Here is a 13,420-nt window from a genome sequence, read left to right as displayed (position 1 = left end):
ATACATGGCCTCTATGCTGGAGCTGGAGTTTGCGCATATGGATTTTATATATTGTAACTGGCGTTCATTTTCGCCTGTGGCCATAACTGCACTCATGTCATGTCACATTATACGTTACATTCAGACAGTCATAAATTGATCCATAAACCTTAGTAGAAGGTGTAGAAAAATAGTGACAATTATGATTCATTGTTAATAACAAATCGACCATAATTTATACAGCTCAGCAAACAAAACACAGAGAGGAAATCTTTTCTCTTTTTTTTTAGAGAGAAAATCGAATGCAGACATCATGTGTTGAAGCATAAAATGTCTTCTTTTGTGTGAGCGCTATCCTGACAGATGGCCACAAGCCACAGGACGCCCGCATAACACCTGGATGAGACCGAGCGATTTCCAGGGGGACGGATTGTGTTTCTTCCTTGGCCCTCGTTGGGAGGATCCCCAAATATTCCCGTCCCTCATTTGATTTCCATTTTTGACTCTTGAGCAACAATCCATTCAATTCTGCTGTAAAGAATAAATCACATTTCTCAGTTTTGACATTTCTATCACAATTCATGAGGATGTAAGGTTGTAGTTAAGCTAGCGTGGGGTAAAGCAAAGAGCCCGCAAATGTGTTCAGGCCTCGGACATTCCCACTTAGCCGCCTGCCGCTCAGCAGCTCTACATAAACTTGACTCCCCTGACTCAGGGACAGCAACACCACGTGAGTGCTGCTGTCCTCCGAGTCCTCCCTGTTGTCCTCCCACGTAGATGCCACCGCCTCGCCTGTTCTTCATCAACTGCACCTTGAAGTACATCCTCGCTCCTGACTTTTCCAGCTTGGAGTAGACGGAGTCGGAGAAGGAGTAGACGCCAGGGCGAGGCGCTGTAAAGATGCCTGGAGTGGAAAAGAGTTAGTCTCGCCAGCAGTTTGTAGGGATATAACATATAAAAGTTAAGCACATGTGTCAGGCACATTATGACACAGGCAGTATGCATGTTGATGCAATGCTTTTACCGAGGGCTGGGTTGAATCCACTCCCGTGGTTTAGGATGATGTCATCATAAGGGATGGGGATGTTCTTGGTGAATGGCCCGAGGCAGCTTTTTTGGAGGCTCAAATGGGCGGTGAACGCAACCCTCATCCCTCCTGAAATAGAAGCAGTCCAACAGGAAAAAAGAAAAACACAAGATGAGATGATCAGCCTTTATTACTTCCGCGGTAGGCCCATTCACAAGGACGCCAAATCGCAATGTGACGGGAACTCTTCATGTATACTTCAATGAGAAAAATACTATTTCCGATACTATTTATTATTATACTATTTATTTCTACTATATTATACTACTAATACTGTTTATATACTATTTAGCATTGATTGAGCACTACATGGTATTTGTCCAAAATTTGGAAGCATTGGCATGTTAGTCTCCTCTGAGGTTTTTTAATTTAATTTTTTACCTTTTTTGTGTTTTTAAAGTGTTTTTTCTAATTGTAAATATATATATGTCATGTTTTTTGCTTTTACCTGGACCTTTTTGAGTTGTTGTTATTATTATTATTATTATTATTATTATTATTATTATTATTATTATTATTATTATTATTATTATTATTATTATTATTATTATTATTATTATTGTTGTTGGGCAGCACGGTGGCTGACTGGTTACAAGTCCGCCTCCTGGTGCAGAGGACGTGAGATCGAGTCCGGGCGTCGACCTTCCTGGGTGGAGTTTGCGTGTTCTCCCTGTGCTTGCGTGGGTTTTCTCCGGGTACTCCGGTTTCCTCCCACATTTCAAAGACATACATGGCAGGTTAATTGAACACTCCAAATTGTCCATAAGTGTGATTGTGAGTGTGGATGGCTGTTTGTCTCTGTGTGCCCTGCGATTGGCTGGCAACCAGTTCAGGGTGTACCCCGCCTACTGCCCGAAGCCAGCTGGGATAGGCTCCAGCACCCCCCACGACCCTTGTGAGGACAAGCGGTTATGAAAATGGATGGATGGATTATTATTTGTATTATGTACAGCACTTTGTTGGCTGTGGTTATAAATAAATAAAGTTGAGTTAAGTGTTGCTTTGGTCTTGTTTAAACATACCAACAACTTGGAGGATACTGTCCCCCAACTGGGACATGGTCGCACACAAGTTCACCACCCTTAGCAGGACATCATCCTCCAACTCTCTGAGGTCGAGGCTGGCACAGCAGCAGCCACGTTGTCTCGTGGAGGCACACTCGCAGTCCCACTCGGCGCACGTCAGCTCATCCTCCAGTGCCTCTGCAAACACAAAGGCAAGCATGGGGATCGACATATTTAAAATTAACAATGTTTCAAAAAGCAACACAGTACAAATATGTTAGACATATGCATCCATTTGTGAAGACTAGAGCAAACATTCTCACGTGAGGTGCGTTGTTGGGACCTAAACGCAAGCAAGGCAAGTGAGTTGGGAACAAAAATACAAAGTAAGAACAGAGAGCAGGGCTGGAATCAGAGGGCCCCGAAGAAAACACTTAATGGAGAATCCTGGACCGAGAAACCTCAATTGAGAGAACAGGACTGAATGCATGGACTCATGTTGTTTTTACCTGCAGCCTTTTTTAATATGCTGATGGAGTTTTGGGCTCTGGAACTGTCCTACAGTATGCTCATGACGAAAAGAGTGCACACTAGATTTCGCATCTCACACCTGAAGGGAAAGTCAATTGACGGAAGGGAAAAAACTCATTAGAATAAATATTGTGGAAAGTATTTCTATTTGATGTAGGGTGTAGTCTATAACATTTAGAAACATTACAACCTTTAATTGTGTAGCTATATTTGTAGATAATAACTATGAAAATGTAAACAGTGATTTCATTTGCATTTATTTGCGTTACACTTATACACTGTATGAAAAATTCAGCACTTACAAAATAATAGTGATCAGTCAACAATGTGTTAATTTATCGAATTAAATATGTTATAGATTGAATTTGTGTACTGTAGGCTACTGTGTCCAAAACATTTTCTACCTTATTTAGTTACGTAACGGGCAAATACAAATCTTTTTTCCATGTGTTTATACTGTCAGTCAAAAGTAATTTAAGGTCCTTTTTTTTTTTTGTTGTGCCAGTGTAATAAGAAAAATTCAATAAACAATAAGACGAACAAGATTTGGAAGAAAATATGAAGAAAGAAAGACATTTTTAATGTCATGCTAGACAAAATAACAGTAATACCAACTCTTACCTTTTGTAACGCCGCACAGAATCTCCTGTCCAATCAACAAAAAAGGCAATACAGTGAAAGTCACTCTGACGTGTCTTCCAAGAGATTCTGTCCATTCAAGGGTTGAGTTGTTATGTCCAGATGGGTGGAGAGTCCTATCTTTCGGAATGACCTATTAGCAGACGTTATCTGATCAAAAGTGTTTCAGCGAGGTGCTCTTTTATCTCTGGGTTTAGGCGCTTTTAGCAGGCTGCATCCCAAGCTGCTCACAAAGCTTCTATTTGCCAACTGCACAGTATATGTTTGTTATTGGGTCGAAGGTGTCAGGTTAGCTGATAGCATCACTGTATAACATTACAAAGAGAATAAGACCAGTTTTAACAGTGTAAATGTAATTATCTATCCCTCTATTTTCTATAGTGAGCTGAAACATTTGCCAGTTCAGTTGTACACCCTGGACCCTATATTGGTCACCAGCCAATCACAGGACACATATAGACAATTAATAGTTCACATTCACACCTGAGACAATTTTAAGTCTTTAACGAACCTAGCAAGTATGTTTTCCTGTCCAACTGTCTACGTTCCTAGGTGGGGGGTTAAAATGGAAAATGGATGGATGGAAATGAGCAAAGTAACAAATGGAACAGCACCACTTCTAATGTTGTAAAAGCAATTACTTTATTGACACTTTAGTTCATTAGAATCATTCCAGCAGTGACACTACAATGGTGTTACTTTGTTCCACAAGACTTTTACATGAGGTCCCATACAGTAAATCATTCCAACTGCTACATGCTGCACATCCGTATACAATATATTCTCATTATGCAATTATTTTTGCAAAGACAGTATTGAGAGCTCAACATATTGGATTAAATGTGACAATATAAAAGAAAAATTGTTTTGTCTTCTATCTTTGAACTCTAGAGCACAAAAAAAGAAGCATTTCTTAGTTAAAAAATGACATGAAAATGGGGTCAAGTGACATATTTTCCCTCTTTTCTTTATGTAAGATGTTCAAATTAAGTTGATGTTTATCTATACTAGGCTATACTGAGAAGAAGTGAGGCCTTTATGAATGGCTTCAGTTTCAAGTGACATCTAGGGTCTTTATGTTGGGCAACTCTAGCTCATCAATGTCTCCAAACAAAAAACAACCTGTTTTAGGGTTATTGTGTCAATGATGACAATCCAGCAGTACGCTGAGCTGGGTCATTCTCGTCCCCATTCTACTCACAAGGGGGCATGTATTGTTTTGTTATCTGATGATTAGTATGACATGCAGTGATGTGTTCACCAGTTTTAGTCTTGAAAAAGCAGTTCTGACTTTGGTCTTCAATCTCAGCAATATGTCTCATCTTTGGCTAATTGTGTATGGCTAATTTTATGTTTTGAATGAACAATTTTTCTTTTTCATGTTGTCATTTTTTTAATGATGCAAAAATATTCTGTAATGATCCAACCACAAAGTGACGTGGAGTCAGAAGGTTTTTGTTATTACTGCTTGACACCAGATAAATGATCATCCATTCCAAAAATGCTTTGTATAATTAATATGTGTAAGAGCATTTCCCTTTTGCATAATAAGGCACAAAGTAAAGCGCAGACTCAGTTTATATGCTAGCCAACATACGCACATTAACATTTTATCTGAAAAGACCAAAATCACATATTATGTGTCTTCAGGATTAGGATTCCTTTACTTTGTCGTCATAGGAGCCGCTGCCCTTGTAAGCTGAAACGTAACCACTCGCGTCTGGGACGTCCGCTCGCCCAATCTTACCCTTTCCTTTTCCAGAATCGTCGAATCGCTCCTTGTGTGTTCCTGTGTACTTGGACGTGTCCGTCAGTCTGTCCACAGTCGCTGCCTTTGCTGGTCTCTAATAAAACATAATAAGTGTTCAAATAAGGAATTCAGTTGACCTACAAATAAAATTGACTTCTGCACCTACAGTAAACATACAACAAGACCGCTTTAAAATATTAATATTTTTGCCAGGCCTTATGTGTGTGCAAAATTTCATGAGTATTTTCCCAGGTTCAGACTCTCAAAAACAGCATCATTTTTCTTTGCGAGCAGCGCATTACCATGGCAACAGCATGCGACAAAATTATCTAAGGTTATTTAAGATGACATCGGATAAATTTTTTTCGAAGGAGTTTCTTCAAATATGACCTCTAAAAATGGCACCAAATTCATGATTTAGATTTTTTTTGCCACGGTAGTTTTGCTGAATTTGCTCAACCATTGTTACATCGCAATCAAGGTTTGATATTTTTGCATAAAATGCCATTTTCACCGATTTGCCTATTATTTGCTTAAAACGTCTTTTACTGGAAAGGAGAAGTCGTTCCAACATCAGTGGATGATCTGAAGATTCGAATAACTCAGGCCTTGGTAACCATCGATCCTCTTATGCTTGTTCCAGTTTGAAACGGAAGAAATGGAATACCGTTTCGGTGTGTGTCGTGTAACTAACTAGCGGCTTGCATATTGAACATTTGTGAAAAGTGAAATGAAACGTTTTTTTCTTAGATTTTTACTGCAAAGATAAAAATATTTCAGAAAAAAAGGTTGTTTATTTATATCTTCAACAGTTATTGAGATATAAGTTATCATAAAGTGACATATTACGATGAAACGCCCTGTGTGTACTGTATATGTATTTATTTCCAAATAAAAATTATTTTGCTTTATGTTTTTTTTTTTTTTTTTTACATGTACACATGTGATTGACATCGCAGCCATATTTGTTTGGGTCCCTTATTAGTGGTTCTTTTATAATGATTGATGTCTGTTTCTTCTAATAACAGTTACTGACGACTCAAACTGAATCAGGAAGGAAAGGTGAGAGAAGCAATGGGTGCTGCTGACTCAAATGAATGAGATAAGATCACAACATCTGCTCGCCGCGAGATTCAAATAATTTTGAAGTCAGATTACTGAGATTGTAATGCATTTCGTTTGACTGAAATCGTTGTGTTGCCTCATCCCTTCTACGTTGTGTCTCAACTGGAGCACCGAGCTCTTCAGCCGCATAAGGAGGCGTGAGTGCAGTGGAACTAATGACAATGTACTCACAGTGATTCCAGCATTGGCGGGCTCCTTGCCAACAATGAGACCATAGAGGAGCTGGAGCGCTTCCTCTTTGCTCTTGCCTTTGAAGCGCTTAGGGCCCAGCTCAGTCAGGGCCATGATGAACTGCTCAAATGTGATTACACGAGCTGACTTGGACCTGAGGAAACATATCATGCGGGTTGTAGGCTGCTCTCAAGAAAATCTTTCCACTGCCAGAGGATGGATATACAATCATATTCTTTTTGTAATGCTGGAATGTGAAATTGGAACAGGATCCTCAAATAGTCAATGTAATCTTTGCGTGGCACCTGCATGTGTTCAAATTATTTGCTTTAATTTCCATGATTTGCCATTACCAGAATCATACTTTGGTGGCATTCAACATAAGAATCACAACAAATTTCACAAAACCAAAGAAAAAAGAAAACACATTTCAGATCAGGGGTGGCCAACTCTAGCTTGGTAGCAAGCTATCTTATATTTTTGAGGAGAAATTGCTAGATTGTATACACTAGCTGTAAATAACATAAATATAAATCTCATCTATCCTGTCGAGTTGCTCTGTTATGTTTTAGAAACGACGTTGTCTCCTATGATGCTGCATTGAAAACATTACTTGACTTTGGTGAAGACGATGTCAACATCTGTGGTGGTGACATTCTTGCCGTCGATGATGAGACAGTCCTTGCAGATCTTTGCAAAATTCTTGCCGTTCATCTCCTTTCCTGCTGCCTTGCTGTCACCGTGAACGGCAAACTTGTGGAAGGATGCCTCCACCTCTGTTGTAGACACGGAGCCTTCGGCCATGCTGACAAACACAAACAGTAGATATTTTCTGTTAGAGATGGGCAAGTACTGATATGGGCTTTAGGTATCGATTATTGTGGATGCTGTCGATAACAGCCACCATACCATTACTTACGGCAACAACAACAAAAAATCTGACATTGAGTTAGTCCACCTTGGCAGAAGTTGGCGCTCTAATGATTGACACATCGGGGTAAGAAAGAAAGGTCTTTATTCACAATTTTGTGTCATTTGTTAGATTTATTTCCTGCCCCTTTAAATTCTGAAGTAGATTCATAAATAAAAGTGCACAAAATTAGAACTAGACTGTGTACTGTGTGTGTGTTTTAACAATTTATACTGAGATGTAAGCTGAAAAACAAACTTTAACTGGACGTCAACCTTAAACATTTATTGACAATAATATGTTATATGTGTCTAAACATGACATTCTGATTATTATTACGTTGGTGGATTATGAGTTATGAAGCAAATTCCAGCCATTTTTATCCATCACAGGGGGCCGCCATTTTGCCACTTGCTGTGGGCTCAGGCAACTACCAATCACAGCGCAGCTGTTTTCTGAAGCTGCGCTGTGATTGGTTGTTACCTGAGACCAGAGCAACACTGATGTCATCTTCAGTCGACAGCAAGTGGCAAAATGGACGCCTTTTGATATTGATTAAAAACTGTTGGATTTTGCTGCTTAACTCATAATCCACTAATGCAAAATTACCATAATACCTTGTTTAGACTAGTGGGGCTGCAAAGAACGTATTGTCAATAATTTATTTTATTTAATTTTAATTTTAATTTTTTTAAACGACCAGGGTTTCTCATCTGTTATCCTAATAAAGCTATCAAAAAACATATGTGTTGCCCCAAAAAGGCGATACAACTCGATCAATTTATTCAATAAATAATTGTCCAGATGAGTGAGTACTCAGAGAGTGAATTTGAATATAGCAATAGCTATTAGGGATGTAACGATATCAGGATGCGATATTATCACAATATGAAGTTCACAATACGATAATTATCACGATATTGTGGGGAGGTTGCCGATATTTAAAAACACAATTTTTTTTTTTTAATTAGCTCATACTAAAAAATACTGAATATTGTCCTTTTGTACATAACAACAATGCATATAAACAACCTACAATCGAAGTTGTAATATTGAGACACAAATTGAGTTCCTCCACATATTCACTCATTTACAAGCATATTACGTTCACCTTCATCTGACCATTAGCGTGGATTTTAAACATAGAAGGGCCAAAACATGCCTTGTGAAAATTGAACTGCACTAAAAAAAAAAATAGCCACCAGAAGGTGTACAAATAGAAATCAACCTGACTTTTTTAACAGATGTGCTTCTTTTAATATCGCAATATCACGATATTGCCATTATCGTTACATCCCTAATAGCCATATAGCTATAGCTCAGTTTTTGTTGAAAACATTTCCAACCACCTGATTGGCATGTTAATCAGCTCAAGTGAGCATTTTGTTTGGCTCCGATTTGTTTTTGAGACGCAGTCTCACATCCATCACCGTTAATGTTTGTTACTCAAGCTGATCGCCGGCCAGTTTAATTCAATCATCATTAACAAATGGCCCCTCTTTTGCCCTCTCTGCAGACGGTGAACAATGAAAGTCATTTACTTTCTTCTTCCTTGACACAAAGCACAAACATCAGCCTTCACTTATTCGTTTCTTTTTGCACTGGTATCAGCTTTTAGTTGGGCAGTTTGCATCGAATGTGAAATGCAATTCTCAATCTCCTTCAGTCAAAAAAACTCATATTAAGCCAAGATTTACACATTCATCAACACCGCTTAGACTAGCCTACTAGAATACAAACAGCCATTTTTAATAATAAGTGGGTGAAAAAACTGACATTAAGGTAGTAGCAAGTAGGTAAATAACAGTATGACACATTTATCAACATTAATCTGCACATGTATTATTTGTTGCTGGAGCAAAGAGACTGCAATCTGTTGCAATTGTAAATAAACAACATCCTCCTTCCAGTTTTCCCTCTTGCATTGTCCCTCGGGGCATCCACTGCAAAGTCAACATAAAGTGTACCTGCTGGAGGATGCTTGCCAGTGGATATTTTCAGGAAATTCCCGGAAATCGCTCACAGCTGCTCAACCTTCTTGTCCTCCTCCTTCCTCTTTTTTCCTCCACTTCCTTTCCTCTTCTCTGCCACTCCCAGGCTCTTTAGCGATGACGACACCAATGCAGATGCCTGGATAGGAGGAGGAGAGAAGGGGTGGAGGGAGAGAGTACCACCCAGCACCATCAGTGACATCACTGCGGCTCAGCTGCTCTTCTGTCTGTTTGGTCACATACAGTAAAGCATGCTGTGTTCATATTAAATTTTTTCCTATTACTTATTCAAATCTACTGTGTTTGTTTCACCACCAAGCGTCAGTATTCTGTTTTCAGTAGACTGTAGTGTTGTTCTATCCGTCATTCATATGTGACAGCTTTTATTTGGTCCACAATAACAGAAGTGGGCTTGTTTGGACATGATGAGAGTCACCCTTGAAAGGACAAAGCACACTGACAATATAGCTGACCCATAAATCACATCACACTGTTTCATGAAGGTAAGGCTGAACAATACTCTGATGAAGAAACTCACTCGGAAAATACTATACTAATAAATATGGAAAAAGTATTTGCCCTCCTTTTGATTTCTAATTTATCACACTTAATTAACTCATTCACTGCCATTGACGGCTATAGACGTCAAAAATTAATTTTAACTATTTCTATTAGTTTGGAAAAAATCCACTTTTGTTAACAAGAGTATGAAAAAAAATATTGTACATTTTGACCAGATATAAAATTTGTGATTAACTATTGGTCATGCGATTAATTACAATTTTGAAAAAATTAATCGCCTGACGCTCTAAATTTAATTAATCTTTTCTTTGTTTTAAAAAATATTATAAAAACAAATAGAAAAGATTATTAAAAATTAGGTTTTTGAAAAAAAAAATTTTTTAAAGAAAAGAAAAGATTATTATGAATTAGGTTGTCAGGCGATTAAAATTTGTAATTTTGATTAATCACATTACTTCAATAGTTAATCACGATGAATCACAAATTTTATATCTGTTCTAAATGTACAGGTCACAATACCAATAGGAGTTTTTAAATGGTTCAGATAATCAAACCCAACAAATTATAATTAAATTATGACTTTATTTATTACTTTGGACAAATATCCAAACAGTAGTAACTAAAATCAAGCGTTTGTGATAGATGGTGATGGGTCTTTTGCATGAACTGCCCATTTAAAGTGGAAGGCAACCTTAAATATTTATTGTCAATGATACCTATTGTGGCATCATGAGAGGCGCACCAGGACAGGAGGAGTCTACCAATGTTGAAAGTTAAACAAAATCAATGGGGGGGTTTTCTTCAGCGTGGCCAGATGGCTTCAAAATAAACAAAAGTTCATCACAAGGTTTCAACTCAGGCTGGCAAAAACAGTTTAAAAAAACAGTTAAAAAAAATAAGGTAGGTCTTTATTACTAAAAAGACACAACTTTGCTCTACGTTGGGTGGGTTTCATTATTTGAGTCCCCCCAGGCCTTCTCCACCCCCACCTCAGTCTTCCTCTGCTCCTTTGTTTTCTTCCCCTTCCAATCAGCCAGGACTGCTTTAATCAAGGGACCAAAGTGACCACACCTGTTGTGAGGCATCCTGGGAGATGTAGCGTCCAGATGGGCAGCCATTGTGGTGCTAGTCACTGGCTTCCGAAAAGGAATGTCGCGTCCCTCCACCACACGTCCCCTCGTGATGACACACATGTTATAATTGATTCACTAGTCTAAATATGACATTCTGGATTAATCGTACATTTGTGGAATAAGATGTTATGAAGCAAAAATCCAGCAATTTTTATCCATCTCAGGGGGCGGCCATTTTGCCACTTGCTGTCGACTGAAGATGACATCAGTGTTGCTCAGGGATCACAGCTCACCTGTTTTCTGAAGCTGAGCTGTGATGTCATTTTCACTCGGCAGCAAGTGGCAAAATGGCCACACCCCGAGATGGATAAAAACGGCTGGATTCTGCTGCTTAACTCATATTCCACTAACGCAATTTTAACCATAATACCATATTTAAACTCGTGGGGCTGCATAGAACACATTGTCAAAAAAAAAATTGGGGATGGCTATTGGGTCACTGGCGCTGATTTAAGCCTGCACCGAGTGCATGAAAGGCAGAGACGTAGGATTTTCTCATAAGAATTCATTGTTCCATAATTGAATCACAGAAAGTCGTCCAGGTCCTGAACTAGCAAATTGACCCATGACCATTACATTGTCACAACGATGGTTGACTCATGGCATTTTGTACTATGTACAATATATAGGTTATTAAATACTCCTCAGAAGCTTTAATGTCAAAACAAGTCTATCTGGAATAATATCAAAGGATTCTCAACAGAATCTTTCCGTTTGACTTGCTCATTGTCACAGTCATAATGGCTCATTTTCACTTGCCTCCATCTGGCCAGTCATCTCTGGTCTTCGCATCGGAGCTTGGTTGCCCTCCTTTAAGCATCATGTTATCTCTGCCGTTTCCTCTTTCAGACATATGCTTGCACAGCCCGCCTCCCCGCCCAGCCCTTGCTTGTTTTCACAAACACATCAGAGGGATCCACCACATGTGACAGACCTCCATCCCATCACAGCTGTTATACCACATGCTCTCCATGACTCATCCAAAAAGTTCCACCTACATACTCTACTTTAGCAACACCTCCACCAACAGATTCATCCGCATCACAAGTTATTTTGGGTTTGTGCAAAGCAACAAGGCCTCATGAATGTGAACAAGTTCTTTACCATCATACTTGTATGACTTACAATATTGTTTGTCTGGATCCATTAAGGAAATATTCCTTTAGTTTTGCTAGATAATTAGTTGTGCTGGACTAGAATTGCTCAGCTTGGCATTGGAAATCATGTAGTTAGGACGCTGACTCCCATCACTCAACTCTATTTTTGTAGCGTAAAGAACCACAGCTGTTTTTTAGGATGGAATCCAGGGGCAGCAGATACAATGAAAACATCACAGGCCCCAGAATTGAACCCTGTGGAACACCATATGTTCCGTTATACATGTAAATTCATATTGCACATATTCATCCAACCCCCTTTTTTTCCCTTTTTTTTTTTGCTCAACATTGTTAGTATACATAAAATCACAGTAATATTTCAAGCTTAATTTAAGATTTAGGTATTTTTTTATGTGACAAATTCCTATTTTCTTTTTTTTGTTTTCTTTTTTTTTAGATAACTTTAACACAAACCTACCAAATAAACTTTATATGATAGATATTCATTAGTCTAATAAAGCCTATTTATTGGAAATGCATAATCCTCAGGTTTATGTATTTAGTAGTAATGAAGTATATTTACTTAAAATTAATAATAATGAGAGTATTTATTTAAAATACATAAAATATATTGTTTGAATTGCATAATAATCAGGTTACCTATACACGATAAATATACAATAATCTACTGCTATGTGAAAAACCCTTATGTCCATTCCCCCCATTTTTACATGTTTATGTTTTTAGGATGAAACTGAATGCATGTAAAAAATAATAATAATAATAATTTAAGAAAATTATACTTTACTAATACTAAATACATAAACCTGAGGATTACGCATTTCAAATAAATAGGCTTTATTAGACTAATGAATATGCATCATATACATTTTATTTGGTAGGTTTGTGTTAAAAAAATATCTAACATAAATAAATACAGTAAATGGAATTTTGTTATGTAAAAAATTACATAAATCTTAAATTAAGCTTAAAAGATTTCTGTGAGTGTAAACATTACAATTAAGACCATCACAACAGTCACAAGTCGACGACTGAGTGCACCAAATTAATTCCCTGCAGCACAGATTGGCCAAGCAATGTAGCGTGATCACCTGCAGCCAATGATAGCCAAGAGGGGGCGTGTCATCATATGAGTCGGGTGTGTGTCTTGACCTCTGCCAAACCCCTGAAACGGACTCACCGAACCCAGGTTAAGAACCACTGCAATAGAATATACAGTATAAGGAGTACATTAGAAACTTTAATTGATTAACTGTCATATGTGATAGAAGGCCTTATATTGCTGCCAAATGTCCACTTTGCACACATCGTCTAAATCCTGCATACTGTCACCTTTCACCATTTGTCCACATTAGCAAGTATTTGCGTGGGTGCCCACATCTTGACAGCATATTTTCTGTTCAGTGTAAACAGAGTTGTTTTGAAAACATGCACCGCCATGAAACTCACTTTTCAGTCAC

The 13,420-nt window shown here is 38.2% G+C and overlaps 1 protein-coding gene and 1 pseudogene across 2 annotated transcripts; both read right to left on the bottom strand.

Annotated features, from left to right (window-relative positions):
* Window positions 1–580: 580 nt before the first annotated feature.
* Window positions 581–2,290, bottom strand: LOC147169914 (complement C1q-like protein 4; annotated as a pseudogene). Its single transcript, XR_015095758.1, has 3 exons — window positions 2,089–2,290; window positions 1,004–1,135; window positions 581–883 (listed from the first exon to the last, which is right to left on the bottom strand). The product of XR_015095758.1 is annotated as a complement C1q-like protein 4 (transcript).
* Window positions 2,291–3,857: 1,567 nt separating this feature from the next.
* tppp2 (tubulin polymerization-promoting protein family member 2) lies at window positions 3,858–9,326 on the bottom strand. Its single transcript, XM_086082655.1, has 4 exons — window positions 9,164–9,326; window positions 6,900–7,091; window positions 6,287–6,440; window positions 3,858–5,084 (listed from the first exon to the last, which is right to left on the bottom strand). The coding sequence occupies exons 2-4, from the start codon at window positions 7,088–7,090 to the stop codon at window positions 4,893–4,895; spliced, it is 537 nt and encodes a 178-aa protein (XP_085938781.1). The 5' UTR covers window position 7,091; window positions 9,164–9,326; the 3' UTR covers window positions 3,858–4,892.
* Between the last annotated feature and the right edge of the window lie 4,094 nt (window positions 9,327–13,420).

The sequence above is a fragment of the Leptonotus elevatus genome, chromosome 8 (genome assembly GCF_054856555.1).
Source record: "Leptonotus elevatus isolate MCC_2025b chromosome 8, RoL_Lele_1.0, whole genome shotgun sequence".
Lineage (NCBI taxonomy): Eukaryota > Metazoa > Chordata > Actinopteri > Syngnathiformes > Syngnathidae > Leptonotus > Leptonotus elevatus.
The sequence above is the reverse complement of the archived record's forward strand: the minus strand, read 5'-3'. Positions and strand labels throughout refer to the sequence as shown.